General features: G+C 42.0%; 1 protein-coding gene across 3 annotated transcripts in view; it reads right to left on the bottom strand.

The window, feature by feature from the left end:
- Positions 1 to 1477: 1477 nt before the first annotated feature.
- Positions 1478 to 14355, bottom strand: part of msh3 (mutS homolog 3 (E. coli)) — a 37587-nt gene continuing 24709 nt past the window's right edge. For all 3 annotated transcript variants that reach the window (XM_073465542.1, XM_073465544.1, XM_073465543.1), the window contains 4 exons: positions 13839 to 14025; positions 4452 to 4584; positions 4177 to 4345; positions 1478 to 1951 (listed from right to left, as the gene is read on the bottom strand). In XM_073465542.1, the coding sequence (XP_073321643.1) occupies positions 1870 to 1951; positions 4177 to 4345; positions 4452 to 4584; positions 13839 to 14025 (571 nt within the window). In that variant the 3' untranslated portion in view covers positions 1478 to 1869. The remainder of the gene's footprint in view (positions 1952 to 4176; positions 4346 to 4451; positions 4585 to 13838; positions 14026 to 14355) is intronic.

Raw genomic sequence — 14355 nt, 5'->3', positions numbered from 1 at the left:
TTTTTTTTTCTCGTACGGTTTTGGAAGAGAGAAGAAGAGAATGGGACGGCCGGAGTTTTCACCGCGAGCCCATGGTCTTCGGGGGTTGCGTGTAAACTTTCCCAGCGGGAGACGCGCGGCTCAGCGGCGCCGTGGCGCACGGAAAAGTTGCCCCACTGACGGGAGCGCTTCTGCAGAGGAACTCATAGTGAAGATGCCCGAGTCCCACAAGCACTAGAATAAATCCATGCTGCTCGCCAAAGAAGCGCGCTTCTATAAATAAACAACAACTAACAAGCAGGAGAAAGCGAGAGGCGTGTCGCGCGCAAAGGGGTGAACCCTCAAGTGGACAGACAGTGACAGCATCACACACCCGATAAACTGTAATCGGCTTTGGCAGTGGTTAACTCTCTCTCTCTCGCACAAAAACACTCACGCCCACTAGGTCTCTCTATCTTTCTCCCTCTCCTAGTGGTGCGCGCTGATCTTGGAGTTGGCGGAATTAAAGGCGGAGCGTGAGTTGGTTGTGTGTGTGTGTGTGTGTGTGTGTGTGTGTGTGTGTGTGTGTGTGTGTGTGTGTGTGTGTGTGTGTGTAAGAGAGGGAGAGTGAGAGAGACAGAAATGTAATGCAGATTTTTCTCAGTGGAAAATGTGATTTGTTTCCATTTTGTTAATGTATGAATGGATGAAGAAAAAAGATTAAACTAAACAATATTCAACCTTTGAAACTGAAACAAGTCCAGCTGCCTATGATGTAGCACTATGACCTGGATGACTGAGAACCTTCATCAATATTCAACCTTGACAACACCTGGTATAAGTCAACAATGTATTACCTCTTCCTGTCAAAGTCAGTTCCTTTCATGGTTTCTGGTTTTGGAGCTTTCATTTCCTGTTGATTCTGGTGATCCCTGTGGACAAAACTGGAACGAGCACTATTGCCGCATGTCCAAAATCACAATGATTTGGTTTTGAGACAATGATACGTAATGGAGGAAGGATATTGTTAAATTTAGCAACACACTTGTCTTGACCAAAGTGACATCAGTGCACTGAAACAATAAACTTCATAGAGAATTTAATAGTTTCAAAATACCCCGACCATATTTTTCTGCATTATAATTTTCAACAATGACTTTACATATCAGCGTATATCAGAGAACAAACTGTTAGAGCAATATCGGCCAATAATATCGGCCAACCAATATATCCCTTGAACTCCAGTATAAAGTTTCCAGAGGTAGTTGAGTGAAGTCTGATGAAATGCCTCAAGTAATGTCACTTACGTTAAAGTCTATTGGGGCTGAACACTACAACTTTGAAAATGAAAAACATCTGGTGGTGTGGAGTTAGAGAGAAGTGAGCTTACCAGACCTCTGTAGCCTGCTCCTCAGGCCATCGGCTCAAGGCTACATTAGCTGCATAACATACCTGAGTCGACAATCAAACTGTCAGAGGTCGAGCTGTGGGTAACGTGGAAAGAAGACAGAATCTCTCGTAATGGTGCATCAATCATGATCTTTTTATTAAACTGTCCATTGTGACTTTGACAAAGTTAAATTAGTGTAATGCTAAATCAGTGGAGTTCTCTTTTTAGGGTCAAAGAGCAGAAATGTTTCTAAATTTAATCACCAAACACATTGATAGTGGGTAAAATCGCAGTCAGTTGTTATTATTTAATGTTGCGACTAAAATACAGTACATGATGACGGTGATAACAGAACCTGAGATGGTTAAAATCCTCCTCGCACACCAACACACACACACATCAGCAAGGAGAGCAACAACAACCATTCTACTGTAATCATTGTGGAGTTTTTTTCTTCTTCTTTGAGAGTGCTCGTTCTCTGTTCGCTCAGTTCTCTCTTCTTCTTGTGTGTGTTCTGACGGTCATGAGTTTGACTGCAGCCACTCCATGAGGGTCGATCTGTCCGAGACCCTCCAAAGATCTGAGAGAAGCTTCTTATTCTTCCTGGAGAGACCAAAACAAAGACATGCAAATGTTGCTGGGACAAAATATCAACATACAAAACTATTGTACGTCCTCACATAGCCCCACATGTGCTGAGCCTAAATACATTGTACCCTCACACACAACTGTGTGTGCGAGTACAATAAAATCCCTGTTCTTAATCTCCGACCAGCAGCTCAACTCCTCTGTGTACGATTATTGTGTGCTCAGCGTGGCTTCGCTCCAACAAAGGACAAACATTTCATATAAGGGGGATTACATTGATAGAGAGGTATGGCTCTGTGAGTGCGTTTGTGTGTGTGTGTGTATGTGTGTGTGTGCGCTGACGGATATTTCATATGGTGAGGATTACTCAGGAAGAGGCTAAGCAGCACTCATCTCCCAGCAGGCTGTCTGTTACAGAGCGAGGAGACGCCGTGTACAAATTGACAGAGATAGAAGACTGTATTTGGAGAAAGTGCAACATGTTGACACTTTGACAGCAAAAGACGAAGGTTTTGCCGAATTTCTGCTTACTAACTCAATCGGAAGTGGAACATCTCTGCCTCACAGTGTGTGGGTCATCCTATTAGCAAAAATCAGCATTAAAACACATATTTTCTTTACCTTCCCTGTTAGTGTGTAGTGATGCATTCCTCTTTATACTCATAAGAAAGTAAATTAGCCAAGGGAAAGTAAGATTTTGACCCCATGGGAGGAAACATGTCATGAAAACAATGACAATTCCAGCACATACAGAATATCTTAATTACATATTTTAGTTAGTAATCCGATTAGGAACGTTAATTTTCAAAACTCTAATTAAAGGATTTATAAAAATGTATCCTACACCACAACATGATACACTTCTGATTTGTTTTTGCCTTTTTTGCTGTTTGATGCTGAACTGAAACTCAAAGCTAGCAGTAGCTACATCCATTTGAGACATCATGAAGTTCCTAAAAGACATCTAAAATGAAGTTGAAACAAAACATTTCTTTTGAAGAAAAATGAACTCAGCTAAAACTAGTTTTTACGTGTCTCAGCATCAAACACGACAAATTGTTTACAGCGGAAACCTTCCTGTTATAAACCTGCTTGTAACCTGCTCTGTAAAACTCCTTGATGTCATCAAAGTCTGAGCTGCACCATTAACCTGTGCCCATGTTTTTCCAGGAATGTTGGTACATTTTCTGTTTCAGACAAATTAAATCATTTGATTTAGCGTCAGTGGAGCTGCTTTGAGTTTTATTTCTTCATAAAATACGACTCTTGACTTTGTTTGTACCTTAACAGTATCTAAGTAATTCTCCAAACGCACAGAAACAGCATATTTTAAGATCTATGAGAGGGTTTAAAGGGATATTCCAGCGGTATTTAGGATTTAACTTCTGAAAAATTAACAGTGCTTGTGAAGAGACTGATGAAAAGGTAAAAATCAAAGTAGCAGAGAGCAAGATATTCTCACTTGTAGTCCTTAATATGGATCGGGCTCCAAAAACACTTGCTCCTACATTACCCGTGATGCAACTTGATAGTGTTTATGAGTTAGGCTTTGCTCTGAAACCTCAAAGTCACTTGAATGAGGCCAGTCTGTAGATGCCACAGGGCTTACAAAGCAGAGGGAAGTTGAACCATGCTCAACCCTTTGCCAAAACTTCACACAAAGTTATCTTTGATTTATTAAAGAGATTACCTCGTAACGTTAACGCTGTAATTGTACTCCTATAGATAAGATCGTTGCCTTAGTGAGAACTCCCTTACAACAGTTGTAAAATCATGTGTCAGACTGTTACAAATGCTTGAGTAGTGTTTTGGCATCCGATGAGCCTTTAAATTGACAAATCAATAATTCAAACTGCACTTCCTGGATTTCACTATCCCCCTATTAACACAGATTGCACAGTACCGCCACAACGAAGACTTGCCAGCTTTGCTTTTTAAACTAAACCAGACAATGCTGGCATAACACTGGACCAGTGTATGATTTTAGATCCAGAAAGAAAAGATCAGAGCTGTTTTCAGTCTGAAAACGCCCACTTAGACCATCCCTGCCAGGTGAAGGCACACATATTTGAACCAAGATAACCCTGATGACATCATTCACCATCCTATTTTTGCTTTAAAACTTTAAAAACTCCTCTAGAACCACAAAATTCAGTATATAAATGTTTCCACACTAAAAAACTGATCTTAATGTGTTTCCTTTAGTAAATTGTCAGGGTGTAACTGTGTGTTCGCTGTACCTCCTGGCATTGACCAGGCTCTCCAGCTCTCTGGCTTTGCGTGCAGCTGTATGTAGTATGGAGTCTGGGATGTCAGCCAATCGGGCAACATTCAGGCCGTAGCTCCGCCCTGCAGCTCCTTCAGTTAACTGGTAGAGGAAAGTGATGAACTCTGGCTGAACATCTCCATCTGTCAACATGTTATACATGTTCAAGTGATTATGATTGTTAACAAAATTGCCATGAGTCAAACCAACCAGAAAACACTGAAAGCACAGAAAGGCACGCAAACGTACCGTCAGTGTCATCAGCGACGTCAGGTTCATTGAGTAGGAAAGCCATGTGGTAGTTTGACACATGTTCAGGATACACCCGCTCCAACTCACACAGAGGAGGGTAATGGGTCACAAACAGTGTGAGGGCTTTCACCTGAGGAAAGGATGGAGAGAATGAAGTGTGAACATCCAGAAAAACAGCAAACTGTCTGTGGCAGCTCTCCAGCCTTTTACACCAGGCGTCAAAATCTTACAGGGGGATTCTGGTATTTTTAGACCTGAGCTCCATGTTTACATATTTTGTTGTGTAATGACCAATAGGCAAAAAAAAAAAAAACAGCGTAGAGCAAGAAAATTCTTTCTTTCACATCCAACACTGGGAATTAAGAGATTATTTTGACCAAACCAGAGTTGGTGAGTATGTAGAACAGTACAGTAAGATGAACCAAGATGGTTTCAGTAAGTTTTATTTTGTTTCTGTTGAGTTTTTGTGTGTTTTCACAATGACAAAATCACTGTTTCTGTAAATGGAGTCTGGTGTATATGGTGAGAGCGATGTAGCATCTGTTTCTGGTTACACAAAAAGGATTTTACTCTTTACAAAATGCACCATCTCTGCAGGAATCCTTTCTATAATGTTGTCAGATAGTCAGAATAGCAATCTGAGTGTCTCAGTTGCAAAATCATACACTTTTAGTGGACTTTCTATGTTGGTTTGTTCACGACAACTGAGGCAATCCACTTGACCAATACCAAAGTAAGTAAGAAAATGTCCAGCAGTGAGGTAGGAGAGTGAATAGCTGTAGGCAGCCTGCAAGAGAAGCTCGTCACGTCTGTTGTTTGTGAGAGTCCTGGAAGACGTTTGTCTGGTCGGTAAAAGTAAGAAAACTCAGTACAGGTTGTGCAGTAATGTCACTTGTGGAGACCCTCCACCTGCCATATTTGGGTCTACTGACAATATAACTACCACCTTCCCACCTACTCACCAGCTTTGCATGCTGCCTGTGAAAAACGAGAGCTGATCGCAGTGTGCACAGAATGGAGACAGAAACTTGTATAAAGGAAATGCGAAGACATTGCAGTTCTATTTTGTCATCATCTGTAAACACATCACGATGCAAACCACATCTGATTACCAGGTGTGTGAGAGGTCGTGTTGATAGAATAATGACTGATTTTCACATTTTGTTCTCCGCTTGCTGGTCTTAATTAAAAGTCGTTACACCGAACACGGAGACTCATCTACTCACTAGTCCGTCTTTACAGGCAGACTTTAGTTGAAATCTAATCTAACTCTTACTTTACAACTTGTAGATTAATCAATATTTTTAGTTAAGTGTATACTATAGTGTAGGAAGATGCTTAGTAGTGGTGACATTGAAGTCATGCGACTGCAATGTTGTTCGTTTACCTCCCTTTTTACCTCTGGTGATATTTTTTAAGTTAAAAAATTGGTGGCATTCATCTGTTTGCCATAGATCTTATTTTCAGAAATAATCTGTAACCAAGTGAAAAATCCCACAGGCTTTTTTTCGAGGGGACCCGGGTGACCCTAACTTCCAGGTAAATACATCATCCCTGCTGCTCTCTGTTGGATAAGTGGTTTCAAAGATCCCCACAAGCGGTCATGAGATTAATCTTAGTGGTCACCAGATAGAAGTCAGGAGATAATGAAAAACAAAATTCTGCTGCACTGGATGATGATTACATGTCTTGATGGGCATGCAGCCGGTGATGAGGGATCACAAGCAGATGTGGATTTGTATTAAGGTTGGCAACAACCGCGGTGGATGTTGAGATATTTCAGTGAGTAAGTGGAAATTTTGACCTGCTGGAGGCAGTGAAGGAAAAGTCAAAGTCAATAGGATACCCCTTCAGGAGACCATGAATGTCTGTACAAACTTTCATGGGAATCCTTCCAACAGATATTGAGACATTTCAGTGGTAGACAAACCATTAAAAATCCACAAAGCAGCGGACACACACACTTAAACATCCCTTCAGATGTAATATTGTAAGCCCTTATACATAATGTAAAATGTATCTTCGTCTTGAGGACAACTATATGGTTAATATGCCTGATAAATATTTGGCTCTTGATTCTATTGTACTAAAGGTTTTTCTTTGTCCTTTGGCCTATTTGAATATTAATCAAAGTTTGTTTTGGTTTTGTTTTTTACTTTTTGTAAGCAAAAGAGAAAAAAAGGACAGAAAGACAAAGATGAGAGATAAAGTGATACATATAACAAATGGAAGGTATTATAACAAATGCATTATGCAACACCATCTGTTACCACAACTAAGCAAAAGTTGAGGAACAAAGAGCAGAGCATCTACTGTACTTTGTCCCAGTGTTACTTAATTGCCTCTGTACCCTGCAGTGTGCAGAGATAATCCACAGAGACGCACTTTGTGAATATTACCAGCCATATATATGTATACATTTTATTATTTTATTCATTTTATGCTCCCAACAGTCCATTCACAGGTTTTGTTTTTCCTTTTTCCTCAAACATTTGTGTAGTCTGTCACTCCGTCACTCCATTTTTCTGAATTTCACCATAAACACCACACGCGGCTTTTCCGGCTCTGCGAAGGGATTGAGCAAAGTGAAGGCGCTTCACCTCATCCCCGCTATACTTTAATCTCTGTCAGGCCCGGGAGCCACCCAAAGGCTACATGATTGAACTCTGGCATTAAGGTTAAGACATGAAAATCACAAAAAAGTGGGTGGCGCATGCACTCACTCACTCAGCCTCTCTCTGAAATGCATGCACAAACATTCTACCTCTCAGCGCTGCACTCTCAGGACAGCTGCTGAGAGCTCTTCACTAAAACAAATGCATTTCCATTTCCTGCTACTCGTATGTAAATGTGAGGGGGGGGCATGAACACAAATACTGTGAAAATATCCTCCACATACTAGAAAACAGTCTTGATAATGTGACACACTTGTGAAACACAATAACTCCTGCTGAATTTTATATCCCAAAAACGTATCGTTAATAATCATTAAGTCACATGATGACAAAAATCATTTAATTTCATGTATGAGCTCTCATGATGAAGCAGGCCCGAGTCTTACATCATCGCTGCAGACAGGCGGCTGCAGGACTCGGCCGGCTCCAGGATCGCCCCGCTTACCGCTCGGTCTAAGAAAGGTCACACGTCACTAGTAATACTTCCCTCTGAAAGAGACGTGCAGGGTGACGCCCACACGCTTCAAACAAAGACACACAGACCTGCACCTGCTGAAACACATGTACGACGCGCTCACACACACACACACACAGACAAGCTACCTCAATCCCTCCTGTCCACCTACACTGAAAGGTAAAACGGTGCGTTGCAGATGGAGGCTGCAGCCTGGATAATGGTCTGATTAGGTGCTAATGGCAGATCATTATCAGACCACCCGAGGGTGCACTGACAACCAGCCTCTGGAGAGCTGGACGATGAAATTAGTGCTGAAACAATTAGTCAATTACTCGATTAGTCGATAACCAGGAAATGAAGCACAGGCAGTTTTGATAATCGTTGAAGTCATTATAAAGTGTAACTACTGCATACCATAGCTATAAGTTAGCTCTGCTAGCAGACTTTGCCTGGAGCACGGCCAGGGACTGTATTTGTTTTGTAAGGTTTTCAGGTGCAGGGCTGGAATGGGCATCAGAACCAGAGCTGGGCGAGCGGGTGGCAGAACCGGGCTCACCAGCCTCTACGGGCATCAAAATAGAGGTGAAGAGACGGAGGAAGCTAAGAGTATCCCTAACTCAAGTATGATCCAGGCTTGTGTGTATCATCCTTAACTTCCTAATCCTCCAAAAATGTATATGCTAAAGGCTTTTTTTTAAAAAAAGAGAGGAGATGCAGGGAACATTTCTCAACCTCTCCAAGTAACATTCATAAATATCCACCCTTAACGTAAGCTTCAATCTGCTGTATGTTTACAAACAAACGGAGGAATGCTTGGAGCGGTCAGGCATTAAGGAGGCCGGGTCCAGATGGGACAGGCTGTTCAGCTCACTTGATATGACGGTTCCAATAAAACCACACCAGCATGCCATAGATAACACTTTCTCTGCCTCCTGTCCCCTTGTCAACCTCTTCTTCTCCTGTTATATGCCTCTGATAGGTGTTGAGCTCCACATTGGTGTCTGTTGCTCAGCACACCTGAAGAGCATCATCACTCTTCTTGGCTGATATGTTGTCAACATATCACAAGTGGGTGCCCGTATCCAAGTGTGCTTCCACTCTGTAATCTGATACTGTGGAAAAGGCTGGAGCTGTCTTTCTGTCTTGTTACTCTCATCTATCCAATAAGACACAAATCCAATTCTGACTCAACACCCTTTGTTTTCTCACCTCACAACTAACAAGACTCTGGCTGAGGTGTGTGTGTGTGTGTGTGTGTGTGTGTGTGTGTGTGTGTGTGTGTGTGTGTGTGTGTGTGTGTGTGTGTGTGTGTGTGTGTGTGTTTGTTTGAAATAGAGAGAGACAGCTGGTGAGTATTTGGTGTAAATGCACGATGCATGTGTGTCACCGACCTCTGACTTTGGCTGCGAGTCAATCTTGTTTTCTTATTGGCTTAAATTATTCCAGCCAGGTCAGTGACAGGTGGATGTGTGATGACCTTTCCTCCAGGTCATGTTTGTCTTTCGTTTAAATGGAAATACTTGGTACGTCGGTGCCTCTGTGCTGACACGGACCAGTGTTTTAGGGCACTTGGCAAAGGAGCAGTAGGAGATGTGCTTGAATTCACATTTAATATATATAATTGATTTGTTTCATTCCCTTTGTTGCAACATCAGCTGTTGTTGGTCTGTCAATATTTGCCTTTATAAGGTCTTGATCAGTGCAGTTTGGAGAAATGCAATACTTGTCATATCTGAAATGGTATTTGGATACATATGGCAAATCAAGTGGGAACAGGATGCTCTTAAACTAGTTGGCTGCTGGCATATAAATCCTGCAAAGATCAGATTTTAACCGTCTGCTTCAGTGAACTTAACTTTTTCAACACATGCCGCACAACAGGCAGTCTGACAAAATGTGAATTTCTTTTTAGTACGTTTTGAAAAGAAAGCAACCATGCCGTGCCCCTGTCTATGCCAGTGCTAAAAGTAATATGTTTTAAGTAGATCAGAACGAACTTGGGAGTCCAAACACAACATAAAATGATTAGCTGATCATCAGAAAATTAATCAAACTCAACAATTCTAATAATCTAATAATCGTTAAAACTAAAATGGCACTCAGTAGAGCGCATACCTTGGCCAAGGCCTAACAGTCCCCTTTAATTCAATCAAGCCTAAGGCAATATCACATGAAACATATTTAAATCCGCTAGATCCGGATTTGTATTTGGATCCGCTGGATTTTTTTTCATTAAGATGCATGCATTATTCCCTGAGATATTAACGAAAATGTTTTCCAATCTTATTTTTTTTACCTGGGACCACTTAACACGTATTAACTGTAAATGTTAAAAGGTAAAACACCAATATTTCTTTGACTGTTTTTCTTTCCTGTTCCTTCCATTAACTTGCAACCTTTCTGATCCTTAAGACCCCTTTCTGGGCACCACATGTTCGGAACAACTGCTCTAAACAATATGAGCTGAGAGGAAAAACAGACTAGCATCGTGTCCCTGTGCTGTATAGGAGTGCAGTGCTGGCACAGAGCAGTGCAGGGTGCAGTGGAGCACATGTGGGTCTTCGTAGGAGCTTTGTGCATCAGCGCGAGCACATCAGACCATTTACGCCCACATGGAGCGATACGTTCTCCTGAAAATCTACCCATTAGTGTGCAGCCAAGAAGTCAGCTTTAGTGAGTTCTTCTTCTCCTGTGAGTCCATGTGTAAAGCTCGGCCTGCTATTACAATGCAGTATTAAAATGCCAGTGCAGTCACATGCAAGTCTGAGTCATGGTACTAGTGGACAGCGATGTGTAGTGCTGAGCTTAGTGTGAAGCTAATGGCAGGACCTGCTGTCAGCGTGTGTTTCCAAGTGAGTCTGAGAGTGAGTAACGGCCCCAGAACAGGATGTTATGAGGTGCAGCTCACATCACAGCTAAAAGGGAATTACATTTAGGCAAACTTGTCCTGAACCAACAAAGTGCTAATCGTGATTTCACCATAAAACCCAGCAACTCTTCATTTTAGTGATCCTCTCCTCTGCTTTTCTTTCTCTCTTTCCGCGTCAAGGCCGTCTCTCTTATCGAGTGATGTTATGAAACCCATCTACATTCTTAACTACCTCTCAGGTGAGTACCGGGGACAGGGAGAGGTGTGTTACTATAACAACAGAGTCAAAGGAGGAGTCGACTGACTTTTGATGTGAACAGTGAAGCCTGGTTAGGAGGAGGAGGAGGAGGAAGACTGGGCAGAGGAGGAGGACGAGTAGGAGGAAGAGGAGTGAGCATAAAAGACTCTGTTGGTCTGCCTGCACTGAGGAGGCCTCTCGCTGTAAAGCATAACTTCTTTTGTGCTCTTTTGTTTGTCTTTCCTTTAATAGCAAATCTTTTCAAACTAATCAATGCTGTTATACAACAGGTAGTTAGAGAGCTCCCTCCTCCTGCCAGCAGCAGCTCCCTGCTGCATTAGCTGCTACTTACACATTTTCATTCGACGTTTTCCAGCAGGATTACATAACCCCAAGATTCTGTCCAAAGATTGATGTGGAACTGGTAAAACATGAAAACTGGAAGGGGTTTCTCAAAGATAAATGTTTATCCATCTATATTTTAACAGCGGTAACTCAGGGCAATTTGGAGCCTTTCACTAAGGTCTTGGAGAGCAGAAAATAAACAAATACCGAAATACCAGCTCTCATGGATTGGATATAGTTGATTACCCAGAAGGCAGCAGTACAGTTAGCATGCTGTAATGGTAAAACTCCACAAACCTCTAGTGGTATCAGTCACAGTGGACTCAAGTGGGAGCTGCACCCTGGGGCTCATCCTTGTCATCTAAATTCAGAATCAGTGGTTTGTGTTGTTCATGGACTGTCAGCTAAACAGCTGGTGGTGTGCTCATCGTCAAAACAATGTTCGTCAAGTGCGAGATTAAGTACGCGCTCCCTGAGGTCAGCGTGGACCGTCTGAGTTGACAAATCCTTTCTTCCCAGAGAAGCTCCAGCCTGGAGGGCACTAATTCCCCCATGAAAAACATACAACGGATAAGAACACAAGACCTGTACCACTCCAGTGTTTTTTTTGCTTTTTTTTTTTTTTCGTCTTGCAGTCCACAATCCAAACCACAAGTTGACCATTAAATTGGCTGGCTGATATTTCTAAAGCTGCATTAACTGATTTTGTTCAGCAATTTGGAGAACAAGCTGAATAAACTCCATTGTATTGATCCATTAATCCAATATCTGTATCACGTGCCAATTAGGGTTTTGGCTGATACACAATGACAATGTCCATTGCCAGTGACTAATAGTCATCGACTTCTGAGTCCTCTACCATCGTAACATCGTGATTTAAAAAGGCACCACATCAGAGGGAAACAACTTAGACTACAGTGTAGAGCTAACTCCTGCCTTATGGCAACTCTGAGGGGACACACTACCTCAAATCAGACACACTTAGTAAGGATTAGTTATGATTCATTTTGGGTCGTGTTGTCCAATTTTTAGTCTCCTTTTACTGCTCTGTCTTCACGAACAATATCTGGCTCTTTCACTGACGCTTTAAAGGCTTCTTTCTATTCACCAGTAAGTTGTTAACTTTGTCTGTGTGCTGTTTAGTGCTTGGCAGTGCATACTCGGTGTATCAAAGCTTTTTGCTGCAAACAGATGTCTGTTGATGCTAGAAATAAGTGATAAGAGCAGCTTGGAGGCCAAAAAAACAAAACTAGGATCCAAATCGGACTAAATGGCTTCATAGCTAAGGGGGACCTCAGTGTCAAACTCAGGCTCATTACTACGAGCCATACCTTTTCCATTGTTAATACAAACAATGTTGAGTGGTGCTGCTTAAATATAATTGTTGTTATAACAGGATTTAATTTCCAGTGTAGATTATTTGTTGTCATCTTATATTTACTGTTAATGTAATCTTTGATAGTAAAGTTAATTATTCAACTTCACATATAATACAATGTGAATGTAGATGTCACTTTAAATGAGCTTCAGGTCATAAAAAGATATCTGAAACAGACAAGTCAGCTAAATTGATTAAGCATTTTGGCGATATAAAAACAGAAATACATAAACTTGTAATCACACTATTTGTATGTATCTGACATGAAATCTTATCACAGAGGTCTCATTTAACAGGCTAATTAGTAATCATCTAACGAGAACAAACATGGTTGATATTATACAGTGGAAAATATGCTGAGGGAAAACAGCTGAGTAAGTGAACAGCCGTTTGTCCTAATTGATGCCACAACCTGCACACCATGATGCACATGTCAAACTGTAACAATGAGCTTTCTGACAGTATCGATCTGATCGTTTAACAATAATTGGCACATACGAGTACTGTACACTCTCCATAAGGAAACAACGAATAACTTGCCATCAGTGTCGGTATTGATAACCCGTCCTCTCAGGGTACCACTCATCTGTTCTGTCAAAAATGGAGATACGCAACATTGTGCAACACCCAAAGGGCTCCTGACAGTGCAAGTTCATGTTATCCTAGCAGAACACACACACACACACACACGTCTGTCTCGCAGGAATAATGATTGCTCAGAGCTGAAAAACCACACATATCACCACCTCTGTCTCTTCTTCGGGGCCTCTGCACCAGTTCCTCTCCTCCAATTGGCCCTGATTGCTGGCTAAAATTGGACCTTCCTGCCTTTCGTACACATAATTTTAACGAAAGCTGACAAGAATAAGCAGGAAACACAACATTAAGAAACACATGATCCCTTGACTGCAAAGGTGGACATTGAACTATGTGTCAACAGCCTTGATATTGTTAGTGTTTAATGAGGACTAAATGAGGCCTGCTGCAGTATAACATGCATCCCTTGACAGTTAGGTATCTGGGGGTCCATTTTTTTCTTTCCTTTTCCTTTGCAGCTTGCTCTCTAACAGCATATTAACATCATAGATCAAAGCTGGTGTGTTCAGGAGCTGCTCTGCTGCTGCGGCCTCTCTTGAGCCTCGTTTCTCTCTGCAAAACAAACCACTGCATAGCCCACAAGCACATGCAGTCAAACACTTGCACGCACACACACAGCTCTTTAAGAAGGCCATAAACTTGATGGTGAAGTGGGCTGGCTTTGAGATCCAACAATTAAGGCGGATTTAGTGACAAGATGAATATGTGTGTGGTTGAAGATAGCGTAGACTTCAGCAACCACACAAACCCAAAAGTCACATCAGTGCCTTCCCTCTAAGTATTTAGCCATCAAAACAGAGTTTCCATTCACAAACAAACACTTACATCTCTGATGAAGTACTCCAGGGTGGCATAAGCGATGGCAATCCCGTCATGGGTGCTCGTGCCCCGTCCCAGTTCATCAAGGATGACCAATGAGCGTTCGGTGGCACAAGAGATGATCTCCGAGGCTTCGGTCAGCTCCTCCATGAACGTACTGCGCCCTTTGTAGATGTTGTCCGAAGCCCCCATCCTGATAACGAATCAGACGGAGAAAAAAGAGAGGTCAGAGGTCAAAAGTTACAGGAAGAGAGAGAGGGCAAGATCAGATTGCACTATATGTTTTTAAGATGTGTCAGATTGGGCAATCATGGAGTCATAAACCGGTACTGCGATTTACAAAGAGGTGCTGCAGGCTGCACATTCAGACCAATGGTTGCCAGTCAGATTGGACGGTCAAAAGTTGCTGTGGGCAGTGATCGGCTCAATGTCCGCTGCTCTTCATGCAAAACCAGCTCTTTCTGCTCCAATGCGATGAATATATTTCCGTCATAGGTAATGCTTGTTTGAGCAATAACGGCAC

This window comes from Pagrus major, chromosome 5 (genome assembly GCF_040436345.1).
Source record: "Pagrus major chromosome 5, Pma_NU_1.0".
Lineage (NCBI taxonomy): Eukaryota > Metazoa > Chordata > Actinopteri > Spariformes > Sparidae > Pagrus > Pagrus major.
Note: the sequence above shows the minus strand (reverse complement) of the source record. Positions and strands in the feature narration are given on the sequence as shown.